The following is a 16897-nucleotide window of genomic DNA, read 5'->3' as shown; positions in this document are numbered from 1 at the left end:
CTAGGGATCGACCGATACTGTTTTTTCAAGGCCGATACCGATTATAATTAATTAATTTATAATTTTTACAATGTTTTCACTCTGTTGTTATTATACACATTACACAGGCCTGCATTAAACACTATGTTCAGTACCTATACATTAACTAATGGAGAAGGCTGCCACTGTCCCCCCGAGCAGTTGGGGGTTCGGTGCCTTGCTCAAGAGCACCTTGGCAGTGCCCAGGAGGTGAACCTCTCCGGCTACCAGTCCACCACCATACTTTGGTCCGTATGGGGACTTGAACCAGCGACCCTCCGGTTCCCAACCCAACTCCCAATTTACTGCCACCCCCAAATTATTAGTAGGTAATGAAACCGATAATCGATATGTGGAACCGATATGCATTTACAGTTAAAATGAAAATCTTTAAGTCAAAATTTAGTTTTTGGAATGTTACATACTCCATCACAAAACTTTTTTTAAATGCTTTAAAGCTTTAGTGCGTAACTTTTTGATATTAATGAACATCCGTTATACTTAAGCCATTGCCAAATGAGTTGCTACAAAGCTAATTAAGACTATGAGCTCCACACAACTCTCTCTGTATTTCTCAGTATGGCTATGTTCAGAAGATTGTGTCGTCCGGTGACTTTCCCACGCAGAAACTCGAGTGAAGATAATTACCTCTTCTGAAGAGTCCATCAAATTTTTGAATCCTCCGTGTCCTCCTTGGCTTGTATCATGTGGACGCCCCAACAGTGTTGTCATTACTTAGAATTCCTCATGGGGGAGACAGAAACTACGCACTATAGCTTTAAGCAATTATTTAATAAATAAAAAACTTTCAACATAATACCCAGTAAAAGAGAGTCAGATAGTGCTGTGGGCGGGACATTAAGTCAGACAGTGGTGAGTGAAACCGAAGCAGAGGGACAGACAGAGCTGTAGCGGCCCCAAAGTAGCGCCCTTTTTAATTAATTAACTTTATCGGTTATCAGTCAAAAAAAACCCGCTGATACAGATAATCTGCAAACTGCCAAAACAGGGCCCAATAATCGCCCAGGGCCGATAATCGGTCTATCCCTAGTACTTTCTAATTCTGTAGGTAGTAGTGGTGTTGAGATAGTCTCCCTGTTTTTTTGTTCATTCTAGGATCATCATATAAAACATAATAATACCTTTCTTAAAGTCTAAATATGACCATAATTGACACTAAATAATTGGTAATAGTAATGCATTTACCTTAGATTACTATATAGCTAGTCTCAAGAACAGGTAAGAATTACAAGCTTAATAGTGTTTACAGAGTTGTCGTACTTAAATGCATTATGGGAGAAGTCTGACCTCACGTAGCAGCTTCACAACTGAAATCCATGTCAGTTTTTTTTTTTTTCCATGATTACCATTTATTTGAAACCTGGGGCACGTTTAATCGGAATTTAAATGAAATGAAATGTGCACCGTTTTTCATTGGTTCAACAAGCTTTGTGATACATTTTCTCTCTTTCGGTGGGTGTGTAGGAGATTTTACCCAATCAGCAACGACGTGTATGTAAACTCTTGGTAAAAAGCAGTGCGCTTGCGCACACATCAGGGAGTTCAACGTACCAACGTTTCAGTTTAAATAAACGTTTCGCTACGTTTTGTCTGGGCTGAACGTGCCCCTGTGTTGTTGCCTGTCTAGTGTTCATTCATCTGCTGTGCTGTTTATAGGACCTGAGGCCCCAGAGGCTATATGAAAAAAAATGACAGGATGTTAAAAAATGTGGCCTTCAAAATAAAGGCCCAAACGTGGCCCAAAAACATGTCTCCTTGTTCCAATCATAGACTGTATAATATTAATGGACAGCGCATGTGTGACGTCACCCATTGGTTTGTGGAGATCTGCTATCCGCATTGACATATATAAAATGGACCAACAGATCCCGTTGCTCTGGACGGAGACCAGTGAAGGCTATTACAAGCACTTTTCCGGTGATGGCTGAGCGTTACTGCGCAGCCTCCAACTGAGAGAGACGACGTAAATGTGACGTGAGCAACCTGTCTGAAAGTTGGAAGTCTTCTGGTAGCCGTGCCTAAAGAAATCTGAATCATTCCGAATCTTGCAGAGACGGAGAGCGTAGGTATATGTAAGGAGATAACATAGACACAGGCTAATTATTGCTAACTAAAATGCTAGTTAACATTAGTAATTACATTTAAACAGCTAATGTGAGTCGAAACTGCCTGCCAGCTTCTCCTGTACTGTACAGTAATTTCTCTACTGTGCGACAGTAAGTCGCATGCTTATGACACAATCGTTAGCCTATTTTTACAAAAATGCCTGCTATGGAGCCATAACATGAGGTACAAGGTAAAGGAGCCTTTTATACATTGTTGTGTTTCTTTAGAAATAAACAGTGGACAAATAGAGTCTTTAAACGATTCAGATGTAAAGTTATTCGCTGTCAAAGTGGCGCCAAAATGAATGTCGGTCAATGGAATGCTAACGGGAGGTGATGGCTTGTTAGCATCAAAATTGCGCCATAGGAGCTACGCGTTCCGAGGAGACACTTACCCCCTTGGCTATCAGTCGTCGAGTTTGACGTTACGGGCGCAGCCATGTGACGATTTTAGACAAGAGGGAGGAGTGAGGGAGGAGCCCTTACACTCTACGTTACGTTACACAATTTCACTGGCAATCACATCATAGCCACGCCCCAAAACACCCCCTGCATTATCGCAGATTTTAAACTCAACAAGACCATAATTAAAAAAAAATTAACATCATTCTGTGTTGCAGAAGACTTTAAACTAGCGATTGAGACCATAAACTCATTATGAAGAGGTTTACTGAGGTAATAAATCATGTGAGAAGTGGGTCACTTTCTCATAGACTTCTACAGAAACCAACCTCCTTTTGCAACTGCACGTGTCGCCCCCTGCTGGAATTCAGATAGAATGCAGGTTTAAGGCACTTCCGCATTTGCAGCACTTCGACGAACCGGATGCGTTGCCCATTAATATTATACAGTCTATGGTTCCAATAGAGCTCAACAGTGACCGCCCACTTTTTTAACGGCTCTGGTTCTGAAAGTGTCCCCCCCCTGAATCGTGACCATAAGACATTTGATTTGGCATTTGAAAATAACATTTTGAAAATGGCAAAGGTACAAGACTGTGTACAGAAACTATCATAGACTTAATGGTAGAAGCCCGCTCTAGCCGTTTGCGAGTTCGCGGGTGTGGTAAATATTTCCATGGTAAGAGCGAGTTTCACCAATCAAAGACGTCGCTGTTACGCTAAGGATGTGGGTAGTGTAGTATTTCTCCATAAGATCGCAAATAAAACATGTTTTTCTGAAAACAAGGAAGGTTTATTTCATACGGACTTGTGACTTCTACAGGGACACAAACCATCGTTTCACAATCTCATAGCTCGTGGTCAGTCTACCTTGGATGGTTTAGACATTATGGCTGATAATCTAAATCCTTATGGAGAAAATGAATGGGAATTTTACTTCCGGAACCACACTGCTGAGCCCTAAAGCTATGTGATGCTTAGACTCATATCAGTGAAATATTCAACCTTAGGATGCCATGTTAAGCTATACCACTCCATCAAATGAAAATATTCTAAATATATCTTGCATCATATTATATCAATTCTCCTAAAATTAACATTTGGTATGTTTTAGAATTTCAGAACTTACACAATAATTTAAAATAAATGGGTTTGAAAAAAATGGGTGGATGCACAATATGAGTATATGAGCATACCATAATTAGATTGATCTATTTCTACTTTTCACACAACTTTCATGTCACACCATATGACAATTAGTATGCACTAATACAACAAATTGGTGAATAAATTCGAACTCTAATACAAAATCTAAACGATCACATATATTGTTTGGAGTCAGTAAAACACAACTTTCATTTAATTTTCACGCCTAATATTTAAGATTTGAAAAGGGCATATGTCAACCACCCACATATGCCTATTATTTTGAAGCTTAGAGTTTGTTGTGGCTGACCTGACACATCCGGTCACCAGCTGAATTTAATGGCATAGGGACAGTATCCTTCTGGTTCCCATTACAATGCCAAAAACCACAGTCCTTCTGCTCAGCTGTGCTCCTGTGGATATCTGTTTCGATGAACCGTCTGCGCCTCAGTCAGTAAGTAACTTAACGCTAACATTGCTCCGGTGTTTTTCTGCGAAGGACATGTTTGACAACATACAGCTTTAACTAACGTTACTGGCTTTGGTGTGAATATTTCGCCTAGTTCATCACTCCTCTTCGTAAACACCAACACGGCGATGGAAAAGTGTCGTTTTTAATAGTAGCTAATCATTTCTTACACTGAAAATGAACGAGTGTAGAATTCGTGTCTTGAATTCGGTGACATATTTTGACAGAGGTAATACGGGTTCCATGCTGCGACTGAGAGTCACTGACCGAGGCCTTGTAACGTTAACGGTAGATGACAATCCTCTGTCCGGAGGACCTGATGTGCCTGGTTGTGATTAGTTAGCTAGAACAGCTAACGGTAACACATCGCCGCTAAACATTGTGGTCGCTGCTAACATTAGCTATTGCAGCATTAGCTAAGTCAAAGTTACAGTCGTTTTTTATTATTTATTTCGTTCAGGCGACTAACGTTAATCGCGATATTTAGACCAACATTAGACAGTTCTGAGTTGGCTAATAGCTGAAGAGTACCGTTAGCCAGTTAGCAGCGACCTATTCCCGATAAGAGCACATGCGATAGAGGGAACGCTTCCATGTAATGTTACAGCTAAGGTAACGTTATGCTAGCTACACGTTAAAAAACAACGATATTTTCATGTGGTCCTGCATATCGACACGTACAGGTATGAGCCTTTTACGACCCCCAAATTGTCTACTTTTAAATAAAGCGCAAAGTATTTTGGTTAACCAACTTCTTATTTCGTCAACTGTTCCTCTCAAAATACCCTCCCCTTACATGTACTGCTTTGGGCAGTGTAGCAGATTAGATTTATCTCTTATACCAGGGACCTAGACTTTTTGATGCATGTTGTTTATTTAAGATACGTTTTTCAATTACATGTGTTGCAGCTGTAGCTATATTTTCAAGCAGGGAAGGGGACCCTGTCTTTGCGTTTTATTTTGATCACAGTCCGTTTAATAAAAGTGCGTGTGACATCTCACGTGGCTTTGATTTACAACTGAACATTTAACCCACTTTGTAGAGAGATGATTTTTGGTCCATCTGTCAGCTGTCATATAAGACATGTGCCTCTTCTGCATTGGCTTCAATCACTAAGCTATGATGTTTTCACCTTGGGTTGGATTCTGGATGTAGGTGGACACCCAACAGCATTATCCCGAAGGGGGAACAGGGTAGTTCTAGCAACCAAACAGTGTTGTCAACTCTCTTCCAATGAAAGTCGCTAGCACCAGCTCCAAAAGTCGCTAAAAGTCGCTGATGACGTCATACGTTTATTTGCATATTTTTGACGTCATTACGCAATCATTTGTATAAAGCTTAGTGGTTGTGTCAGCAAGGTAGATGGAAAGAAATAGAACTCTTTAGCCAAATAATCACAAATTCAATACAGGAGTTTATTTTACCTTATAATTATTACTTAGGTAGCCTACTTTTAGAACTCCCGTCGCATCCTGCTGTCTCTCCTACCTACACCAGCACCCGCACACCCTGTCCCCCTTCTACCTGCCTGCGCACTGTGCGCAGTGCTGCTGCACATGAGGAGAGAGGGGAGAGGCTGCTCTGCTGCTCCTCTGTCACAGAACAGAAGACTGTTTTGGCGGCTACAGGAGAGAAATACCTTGCGTGCTCGCTGGACAACACTGGCGACTTTTCTACAGAAAGTCGCCAGATTTGTCGCTAGTCGCTAAGGGAGTCTGAAAAGTCGCTAAATCTAGCGACAAAGTCACTAAATTGGCAACACTGCAACCAAAGCGAAAATGCTGTAAAAGTTGACTTTAACCTGCAATAACTTAGTACTACATCATACTCTTTTGCCATTTTGGTGCAACCAGTTGGGAATGCAATATTAACAAATCAGCACCTTTTGGTGATGTTGATATGTCGAACTTGTCAGCAAACAGTTATTATATACTATAGGGATGCAGTGGTTAACCTGATTTCACTATTAACCGCGCTTTAAAACGTCACGGTTAATTAATCGTAAAGGCTCCGCTACACAGAGTGTTAACTGACTACATGTTATGTGTAGCAGTGTGTGCAGTTCTTATTAAACCTCCTTGACAACATAAACGCTCGCGTTTGCGCTCACGCGCTACACACATATCAGACGCCGGTCCGGTCACCGTGAGTATTGACTGTCAGAGTGACAGTGGCTCTCCATGGTAGGATAAACTACTGCTGCAATTTTTTAATGTTACATAAAGTTAGCGAACACCAAGAAAAGACAGAGCAGAGCCAGCCAGCCCCCGACCTCAGAACAGCTGCAGTTGCAACGGAGAATTCAACCCAAGTTGGTAAGCTTGCTAGCGACTATATTGTTTTTTAACGTTGTTGTTAAAGCGTAACTCTCGCCAAAATGCAACCTAGGGTCTTTTTGTGAATATACCCGAGTCGAACTTCAGTTTTAAAAGCATAATTGGGAAGGAAATGCCACTTAAGATTTACCGTATTTTCGTTTTCGGTCAAATGGCCTTTTGAATGGGAGTGCTAGGGGCACTACTATGATCGCATCAAAATAGCTATTTTTTAAAACCCTAAGAAGGCTCGACACAACATGAAACTTTGCTCAAAGTATCGCCAGGGGGCAGGGGCTCTACACATGAACTCGAGCATTGAGAACGTTGTTTGTGTAAACAGAGCTTACTAAAACTTTTACGTTTTGAACAACTCACTTTAGCAGTTGGTTTTTCTGGTCGCCACCATCTTGCCAGTCAAAAAGTGTCGATCTCCAAATGCGAATGAATGGACTCCATAGGAGGAAATGTCATTCTTATGAGGCTCCTTTTTCAATTACAAAGTGAACAACAATATTGACCAACGATAAAACAATGAATTGTCCGTGCATTTATATGGAACTAAGCTTTAGGAGCTTTCCATCTTTACTCTCCTCCCGGTTACGTTGCATTTGGAGATCGACTCTTTTTGACTGGCAAGATGGCGGAGACCGGAAAAACCAGCTGCTAAAGTGAGTTGTTCAAAACCTTTCTTTTTTAGTAAACTCTGTGTACACAAACAATGTTCTCAATGCTCGAGTTCATGTGTCGAACCCCTGGTGATAGTTCGAGCAAAGTTTCATGTTGTGTCGAGCCTTCTTAGTGTTTTAAAAATAGTGATTTTGATGCAATCATAGTGGTGCCCCTAGCTCTCCCATTCAAAAGGCCATTTGACCGAAAACGAAAATACAGTAATTATGCTTTAAAACGAAAGTTTGACTCTGCTACATTCACAAAAAGACCCTAGGTTGCATTTTGGTGAGAGTTACACTTTAAGTGTTTGTTAGCTTGTTAAAGTTACCAGTTAGCTAACGTTAGCATATTTAATGTTAGCGGTAACGTTACAGTTAATAGCTAACAAGTCAGAAGCCGACATTTGCATTTACAGTGAGCGAGTTGACGATAGCATTACGTTTGTATGAGTCAAAACTACGCAGCAGCTCAATCATGTCACTGACGTTACCACTTAACATTACTGACTTACTCCTCTTCATCCTCTGTGGGACATAATGCTGCAAAGAGATCTCGCCATCCATTTTTATTCCTTGGCAACATGCTGTTCATCTCCCTGTGACAGGTGCATCTTGTCTAGCAGCTCCTTCAACTTTAGACACCAGCTAGCAAGACAAAAGGGGGCAACGTCTTCTTAAGGACAGCACTGCCTTTTGTTTGTGATGTGACTGATTCACATCTAGTCTCTAATCTTTTCAGATCAGTTTAAATAAACAGGTTGATGATTGATCAAATAAGCATTTTCAAAACTGTTACTGTGTTATTTATTTTTCAAAAGGCAGCAATAAATAACACATTAAAATCTAGAGTGTTCAAATTTATTATCGTTAATCTAACGTGTGTGTGGCTCAGGTCATCACCTTCTATAAAGACACTAATGAAGTGGAGATCAGATAGTGAGCGATGGTGGCAGTGAGGCAGTCCAACGTTGGTGTTCTAATGAGATTAATGGATTTACACAAGCATACACAGGGCAACAGGTGAGGCCAGGTTAAACCCCTAAAGTCACCACATACACAAAGCTCATTATTTCAGGTAAGCAACACAAGGAAGAAGGCATTGAAAGAAGGCAAACGTGCATATGAAAATCAACATCAACTCTAAATGGCTATACATTTGGAGTTCAGAGATTAAGTTAATTTGATCCCTTACTTGCATGGAGTGGCAAGTGGTGTGTGCGTGTGCGTGTGCGTGTGTGTGTGTGTGCGTGTGTGTGTGTGTGTGTTTATACCACCAATGTGTACCTGTTCAGACAGTGCAGTTTTTCCTGCTCATGTACTGTACCTTTTGTAGCTGGTCAAAAGAGAGACCTCTGATTTTTTTTTTTTTGCTTGAACTGGTAAGAAATGGTCTCCCATACCCTTAAACAGTGTGTGTGCACACGCTCTCTCTGGGGCCCGAGAGTCCTGGATTGTGTGCTAAATATAGCATGGTTCTTTGGTGCAGATTGATGTGATGATGTTGGGAAGAGGTCTTTGTGGTATCACATCCATGCTTATACTTGTATGCTCTCATTCTGTGGCTGAAACACTAAACGTCTCTGATAGTGTCTCAGGAGAATACTGTTTTTAAAAGAAGGTTGTTTGAAGTTGAACTTAAAGGTGCTGACACACTAAGCGGACAGCAGAGAACTAGTGGCGACGAAAGTCAACTGTGGCGCCGTGTCACATCACGTTGCTTGTGTTTTGGCCAAAACGTTGCACTCGAACTCATCACAAAGACTGCAATCGACGGCCAACTAGCATGTACGTTGTACGCCTGCGCAGGAGGAAATCACTTCATGCCAGCAGGTGGCAGTAATCTAGTCGTCATTGAAAAGGGGAAACTGGATATATAAACCGTTGCTACATGCAACAAAACAGTCTTTGCCCGAAATTAGCCAGCGGCAGCACAAAGCCTACGGTCCCTCTTCTTCTTCTCTCCCTGCCAGGGCGACAGCGGACACTGGGAGATGGCTAACCAGTTTGCTAATACGTTAAAGAGAAACAACTTTGCAGCCGTGGTTCAGCTGAAACATGATGCAGCAACATGGTGATCAGATGCAAACACTGTAAGATCATTTCCGGTCAGCGCCCCCTAACCAGTGCCTTTAGGGTTAGGTCTTACTCCATTTTAAGTAATCTTTATAAGTGACCAGAGTAATGAGACTTTTTTCAATTCCTGTATCACACTCATTTAGTGTCTCTTGGGCTGCGGTCGAATAATCAAATTTGCTTAGTAAGGTTCCTAACGGAGTGGAATGACCTGGAAGTAGTTAAGTGGCTGCCATGATAAGAGCTGTTCGAATTGTGAAAAAGTGATAAGGAAAGGTGCTTCATTGCTTCCTGTGTTGCCTCCTTTTAGCATAGGACCCACTGGACCATTCTTTACAAAAGGAAAGGAGATAATGCCGTCCCACAAGTCCTTGCGGCAGCATAATTTAAAGCGACGCGTCACCATTTCGCCGTTCATAATCAATATAAGGCACCGTAATCCTGTACGCACCGTACCGCATGTGCATTTTATTTTCAGTGAGACATTGCAACACATCTAATAGGCCTAATAATGATAATGTCCTTTATGGCACTGTTTGAGTGGTTTAATAAACCGGTTAATGTGAGAACTTTACTCTCCAACGTGTAACATGACAGTATGTGTCTACAGAACTGAATGATCGCTGAGTCCAAAGTTAGTGTCTGTGTGTCTGTCTGTCTGTCGCTATGACTACATTATTACGACCATGTGTGAAAGTAGGAATATTATGTGAGACACTGCGGATCGGCTCTGACGGCATTCAAATCAATTACCTGAAATACCCCTCCCACACCAACCCAAATAAGTTATTTGCACCCTTTCTACAGTCTCTGTAGGCTATTGATTTTAAATGATGCATTGTAGTGATGTATCAGTGTTTTCTCCAAAGATTTACTGTAATAATGAGTAATTGTAAATGTTTCCATGCGCGCAGTAATGTCACTGTAGCTGATATTGTGGGACATTTAAACAGCAAAACTAAAAACCGTAATTATAAAGTTGACAGAGAAAACAACTCAACTTTTAGCTTATGAAATAATCGATGGAGTGACGCTGTTGACTGCTGTCCTCGTGCGTAAATGCGCACAGCAGCAGACAGCTCTGCTCTGTTTCCAGTTTAGAGAATATTGACCTTATTAATGATGCATTTCTGTCACCCACCCGCAACCATCTAACCCTTATAACAGAATATGTAGCCTACAGTAGATTTGTAGGTCTAACGCATTCTGATTATCTTGTATACATGTAACAATTATTTTCATACAATTTCCTTTTATTTGCTGAACACCTTTCATACAAGAAACAGCCCAGTGTTTTCATAATGACGAAAAGACATGCAGTGGGTGCTTCACATGAAACAACGTCATTATTGCAGAATAAGAAGGGGGGAAATGGCGGTGAAGTAATATTTTCCACCAGGTTGTCCATGTTTATTAAGCCTGCATGAAACCCCCCCCCCCCCATGACAAAATTATATAATTATGCTATATATATATTCCACACACAAAAAACGGATGCGTGAGATAAAGCTGTTTTCACACACAGGCAATTTGCTTCTCGTTCCTCACCTTAAAAGTTCAATTCATTTTAACTTCCGGCTGGCTATATTGCACGCTTAACATACGCGGAGTGGACTTTCCAACACTACGCTTGGTAGTGGAACAATGAAACTGGCTACAACGGGCACGAGAGCAGCGCGTAGTGGTGCGTATGCTCTGCGGAGATCCGCTCTACAAGTGTAAAAATAAGACGGCCTTCGGCCCTTTTTTATACAGAAATGACTCATGAAGTGTCATGTCTTTTAAATTAAACTACCGATATACAGGAAACGACTTAATGACTGTGAACGAGCGGATTGGCAGTTTCATTTTGATGGTCTCTGTTTTTATTTCTTTCTTAATTATTTCCCTCACCTGCTTCCTCTGATAACAGCTGACAGTAAATTGACTATTTCACAGTGCTGTGCCAGCTCCAAAAAACTGAAGAAACGGTCCCAAAGCAAAAGCTCTCCGTCGCGCCTGTGACTCACACGATCCTATGCCGTGCGTGCGTAGCTGGTGTAGCCAGTTAAAACATACAGCACGTACGCTAGCTATCGTGCCGCGTTCAATGTAGCTAAAGTCGCGCATCCTTGCACCTAAACCAATGTTGTTTTTATATATTTTTTAAAAATGATGTGCACTAAACCACAATTGTGCTAGTGGTCACATAGTTAAGTATTTGGACACCCTCATAAATAGTTGTGTGATGTGTAAATCATCACCCCCATCCCGGCGCAACAACTGTTTGGGGGAGAGTCACCAGCCCCTCTGGAAAAAATCCTAGGGGAAACACTGCTTTGTGCGCGCACACACACACACACACACACGGCTATTAGGGTGGGCATCTTGTTTACATCAAAGCCAGACTCTTAGTCAATGGGAGTCTAAGAGAGGGGCTCTGTTTATAAGCTGTGGATGGGGCCTGGCACTGCCATGTGGCACTGGGCATCCGCCAGCTACAATAAATCCCCAGTGAAACGGGAAGGAAGGGAGAAGCAGGAATTGCAAATGGATTAAGAGAAAGCTACAGCTAGCTTCTCCCTCCTGACCTCTACAGTTCTTGAATATTTGTCAGAGTCCATTATGTAGCGTATCCACGAAAATGTTACAGCCGTTTTCTAACACATGAACTTAAAGGCCCTGAACACCCACACAGGTGTTTATAGTTAATGTGGCTGATTGGACCTTTTCGAGGACTGTGGGTGTAGATAGACCGAATGATTTGCACTGTCCACTGTTAGTGTTGTTGCACCTGTTAATAAGTTCCCATCTAAGCTCCGAGGCACCTTCAACCTGAAGAGTCTCATCAGGCAGAATAACTGAAAACACCTGTGTGGGTGTTCAAAAGGCTTTCTAAAACCTGAACTTGTAGAACCTTTTGAGTCCAGGGCACTGCTGGGCCCAGTGTTGCATTGAAGTCTGTTTCCTCATTGTCTGTATTTCCCCCTAACCTGAACCCAACCCAGGACCTTTCTGCCGGTATCTCTTCAAAGACGTTCTTAATGTTGCACCCAGTTGTACACACAAAAAGTGAGTTTGAACCTCCTCTTTCCAAATAATAATGAGGGGTGGACATCTTCATTTTGTTCAACAAGCATTCTCTATTGTTCCCTTTTTTTTTTTCTCACTTCTTGACTTCATTTCTCTTTTTAGGGGATTTCTGTGCTGCTTGATTTCTGGTTTCTTTGGATCCAGTACCTAGCTACTAGTGGTACTGCATCTAAAGTCTCTTTATTGAGCTACTGTAGAATGAAACTCAGCAAAACTCTGGGTCTCAGTCGAGAAGCAATGATGTAGTTTAATAGGTAACAGAACTATATGAAGTTTGTGTTGCTAGCTCTTCCTAACACTCTGTATGTGGTCTCTCTTGTAGGTGCTGATGACTGTGATGTAGCTATGTGTGTTTCCTGACGGATTCAAACTCTAATCTTTACCTGGTGACCACCTGTCTCATCCCGTCCCTGCTCGTCAGCCATGCCGGATGCAGCTGAATAACGAGTAGCATTGGGGTGGGGGGGGGGGAAACAAGTTTTTCGAAACTCCCATCAAAAGGCTGCCATGTTTTGTGGTAGAATGAGAAACTGAGTGGGAGAAAAGTGGAAAGCAAGTGAGACTGAAGTGGCCAAAGTGCTTGTGTTGGTGACAGAAAAGAAGAGCCATCCTATCAGTAGGTTGGCAGCAGCCGAGGCAGCCGGTCCCTGAGGATGACTAGCCTGTTCAAGCGCAGCAGCAGCAATGGAGGCTCCGGAAGCAGCGGAAGTGGCGGTGGGGGCAGCGGTGGGCAGGGGCAGCTCAACAACAGCAGGTCCAGCCGGCAGGTCCGACGCCTGGAGTTCAACCAGGCCATGGAGGACTTCAAGACCATGTTCCCCTCCATGGACTATGAGGTGATTGAGTGCGTGCTGCGCTCCAACAACGGGGCGGTGGACGCTACGATCGACCAGCTGCTCCAGATGAGCATTGACGGACAGGGCTCCGATGACAGCTCAGACTCTGATGACAGCATCCCAGCAGAGGTCAGTGGAAAGTAGGGCTCGGCGATATGGAGAAAATCAGATATCACGATAACGGGACCAAATATATCGATATTGCGACGATATTGTAGGCTTGACAATTAGTGCTTTCACAACATTTTCACAATGAGATTTTAGATAATCATCAATAATGTTGATCCAATGACTAAGTGGGTAGAGGTAAATAATTGGAAAAGTTAGAACAGTCAGTTCAGAAAATGGCATCACTTTACTGTAATGCAGCCTTTAAAACCAGGAAAAGGCAACACTTGCGCCATATTACGATATCCAAAATCTAAGACGATATCTAGTCTCATACATCGATATGATATATTGCCCAGCCCTAACTGAAAGGGTCCTAGAGCACCAACACCACAGGGGAATCTAATACAAGCCCAGCTTGATGGGGTGATTGACAATATAAACCAAACCCCCTATTTCATTTATTACCAGTAGGGTCCCTGACAGATAAACATTTCGAGATGTTGGATAAAAATTAAAATACACATTGGGGACAGTCCTTAAATATTAAGTCGGGAAAACTTTACGTAACGTCGTGGACATGACGCTCTAATGCATCAAATTTAAAAAAAATCCTCTGAAATCCTTTTTTTCGCTGAGAATTCTCAATTTCTTTTGCAATTTTCTGCAGATTAAGACAGGCCGGTGTAATTTTTAGAGTTTTTTTTTTTTTTCTGTTCTCCTGGTATTGTGTAACATGCGCGACGTCAAACATTACCTTGACGGTTAATTAGTCTGCTGGCTCTTCAGTCACAGGGCATTGACCCACGGCTTCATGACCTGCTAGAGATTATACTGAGCCAAGAACTAATTGATTTTGAAAAAACTGAATTTGATCCCAACTTGAACATTAAACTATAATGTATTTCCTAATGGCCCTTCTGTATCCCCCATAACAAACGATCAAAACACTCAGGCATGAAAATGCTTCCTGCTTTTTGTGTTTGTGTGTGTCGTAGGGCTGATTGCTGACTGCACTACAAGGACAGGCTCAGTAGGAAAAGCACAGTTTGTCTTTTCAGCATGGATGTCTTCATTTAACAAATAGTCAAATGTTCAGCATTGGAAACTCACTTATTTGGATATTTAGATGCTGCTCTGTGTCGTTGTAGTCAGACATGTTAACCTCATGTGCATCAAATGTCCAAACATCTAAATTCAAAATAAAACAAATAATTGACTCTAAATGGAATCAAAGTGGAATTCTTGCTAAATTCAAGTGCATGAAACAAGGCTTGTGTTGGGCTGTCTGTTTCTTTCTAGATTCTGGAGAGAACACTGGAACCTGACAGTTCAGACGAGGAACCGCCTCCAGTCTACTCTCCGCCAACATATGATATGCACATTTATGACAGGAAATACCCAGAAGCCCCACCAACACCCCCGCCAAGGTAAGAGGGAGGGAGGGCGTGGACTCTTGCACAGATGGAGCTGAGGCCTTAAAGGTGCTGTAGGTAAGATTGTGAAGATCCAGAACTTAGCCAAAGGATTTGAACATCGACAACTTCTCAGTCCCCCCCCCCCTGCTAAAACCCAAATGGTCTCCTAAGCCCCTCCCCCCCCCCACAAGGGAGAATGAATGCGTGTGCATGAGCAGTGATTGACACACAGTCAGGACCCCCCCTCCTTTAAGAGCCACTTTAAAGGCTTTTTGTTCTCTTTGGGTTTTTATTTACCAAATTAGTGTACCTCTGATTTTGTCAAATGGATGGAGGGTTTGTAGGTGGTAAAGGGTAATCTGGCCAGTGCCTTAAGGTGTAACACTCACTGCACTTACAGTGTCCGGGGACGATGCAGGTCTTTCCATTCATTTTGAACAGGGGTAGTGTGTTGAGGCTGAGGCCCTGGTTCCACAGGGAGGAGCGGAATAAAAACGCAGTGGCCCACGCGAAAAGTTTAGACGGATTCAACTTTTGGGGAAACGCAACCTGACGTCACGCTGCTGTGGCCAATCATGTAACCGGTGATCAGACCTGTCGGTCCATTTTGAGGCGGTTTCAGAGTCCCGTACAGGAAACGGGAAACATCACTCCATCTATCGCTGCCACAGGTTCGATTTCAGCTTGGGCCCTTTGCTGCCTTTCCTGTCTCTCAAAGCTATCGCTATCCAATTAAGCAGAAATGCAGAAAAAATATCTTCGCCTTCTTCCTTTAATGGGCTGCCTCTAACCCCTCTCCCATTGCACTGTAAACTCGACCAGCAGCACTGATATTGTGGACGCAGCCCACAGCACCATGTTCGGCCGCAGTGTGGTGCTACAGATTTCTCCTGGAAAATGGAGCTGCCTGCCTAGCTACACCTCGATTCTCCAGCCCACCCATGGTGACAGGTGCTGCTGGTGTCCTGCTGACGGTATCTGCAGATTCCTCTTTCCTGAGGAGGTGAATCCTGTCGAAGTGTCCTAGTGTACCTCCACTGTTTATCTGATGAGCAAGTGGCACCTTGTATAATGGCCACCAGTGTATGAATGGATGAGTTGTGATTTGAGTGGTCACTAAGACTAGAAAAACGCTATATAAATGGAGTCCATTTACCATTACCATGACCATCTGTTGGCTCCCCGTTGGACTCTTGTGGCTTGCCTCTGGTGCTGCAGTCTGCTCCATTTTCTTCCTGTCACTACCAGGCATCCTTCACGTCTCATGCGCGCTGTCCCTCAGCATCATCACCTTGCCATCTCTTGCCTGTATATGAGAGTAATGGATTTTAAGGGTGTGCGTTCCACCCATACAGGCGTGTTGTTGAGAAGCACCGTGGGAGCCCTAGTAATTTGCAGATCACGCTTTGGCATCCGTCCCACTCATGGCTGATGAGGTGGCTTTATACAGCTTGATAGGCCACACTTCCCACAGGTACACGGTGAAGTGATAACACCACACCTTGTACTTTCCAGGTAGCTGGCATGAGTGGATCTTGGAAAGGCCTGCTGACAGCTGCTGAAGGATGGTCTTCCCCATCTCCTTGTCTGAGAGGCTGGATGTATACTGGCTTCCTAGACTTTGGATGGGTTGGTCCACAATGCGGGGGATGGCGTGCAGATCTTTCTTCTCCCACTTAGCGGTCTGGATCTGTTCCCAAATCATGGTGGCCTGTTCCACGCAGCCTGGGAAACCTGGGACCCCCGCCTTCTGGCAGCTAGTATCGATGTAGGCATTCTTCATCAAGTAGGTGGTCATCCTTCTCACTATGACTGAGAAGATAATCTTCCCCTCAATGCTCCTAGATTGGCCGATGGTCTTGGAGTTCTGCTCTTTTGGACATAGTGACCTTTTGAGCTGATGGGGATGCTAGATGAAAAGTGAGGGGAACAATTCCCCTCACCAATTCTTCAAGTAGTTTTGCGATATGGATTCACCCAGAGCCCAGCGTGGGACTGCCGCTGGATTTCTGACTACCTCCCGCAGTGTGTGTGTTTGACTCCTGCAGTGTGTGTCTACTCGGCACACTATCTGGCTGTGATCTGCCCAGCCTGCAGGAGCGATACATCCAGCAGTGCCTCTAGAAAGTCCCTGAGGGTCAATAATGACTCACCACACCCACACAACAGCCTGCTCTTCAAGGTATTTGTGAACTCTATTGTCGAGCTTGCCCCAACAGCTGTGTGTGTGTGTGTGTGTGTGG

The 16897-nt window shown here is 43.1% G+C and overlaps 1 protein-coding gene across 4 annotated transcripts in view; it reads left to right on the top strand.

The window, feature by feature from the left end:
* The first annotated feature begins 4014 nt into the window (after window positions 1-4014).
* cuedc1b (CUE domain containing 1b) overlaps window positions 4015-16897 on the top strand; it is a 31063-nt gene continuing 18180 nt past the window's right edge. For 2 of the 4 annotated variants that reach the window (XM_078245846.1, XM_078245843.1), the window contains exons 1-3: window positions 4015-4145; window positions 12615-13257; window positions 14539-14666. In XM_078245846.1, the coding sequence (XP_078101972.1) occupies window positions 12946-13257; window positions 14539-14666 (440 nt within the window). In that variant the 5' untranslated portion in view covers window positions 4015-4145; window positions 12615-12945. Of the gene's footprint in view, window positions 4146-5878; window positions 6477-12232; window positions 12272-12614; window positions 13258-14538; window positions 14667-16897 lie in introns of those variants that run through there. The other 2 variants (XM_078245844.1, XM_078245845.1) reach the window with 2 other exon arrangements.

Source organism: Sander vitreus, chromosome 3 (assembly GCF_031162955.1).
Source record: "Sander vitreus isolate 19-12246 chromosome 3, sanVit1, whole genome shotgun sequence".
NCBI lineage: Eukaryota > Metazoa > Chordata > Actinopteri > Perciformes > Percidae > Sander > Sander vitreus.
This window is presented reverse-complemented; position numbering and strand designations above follow the sequence as displayed.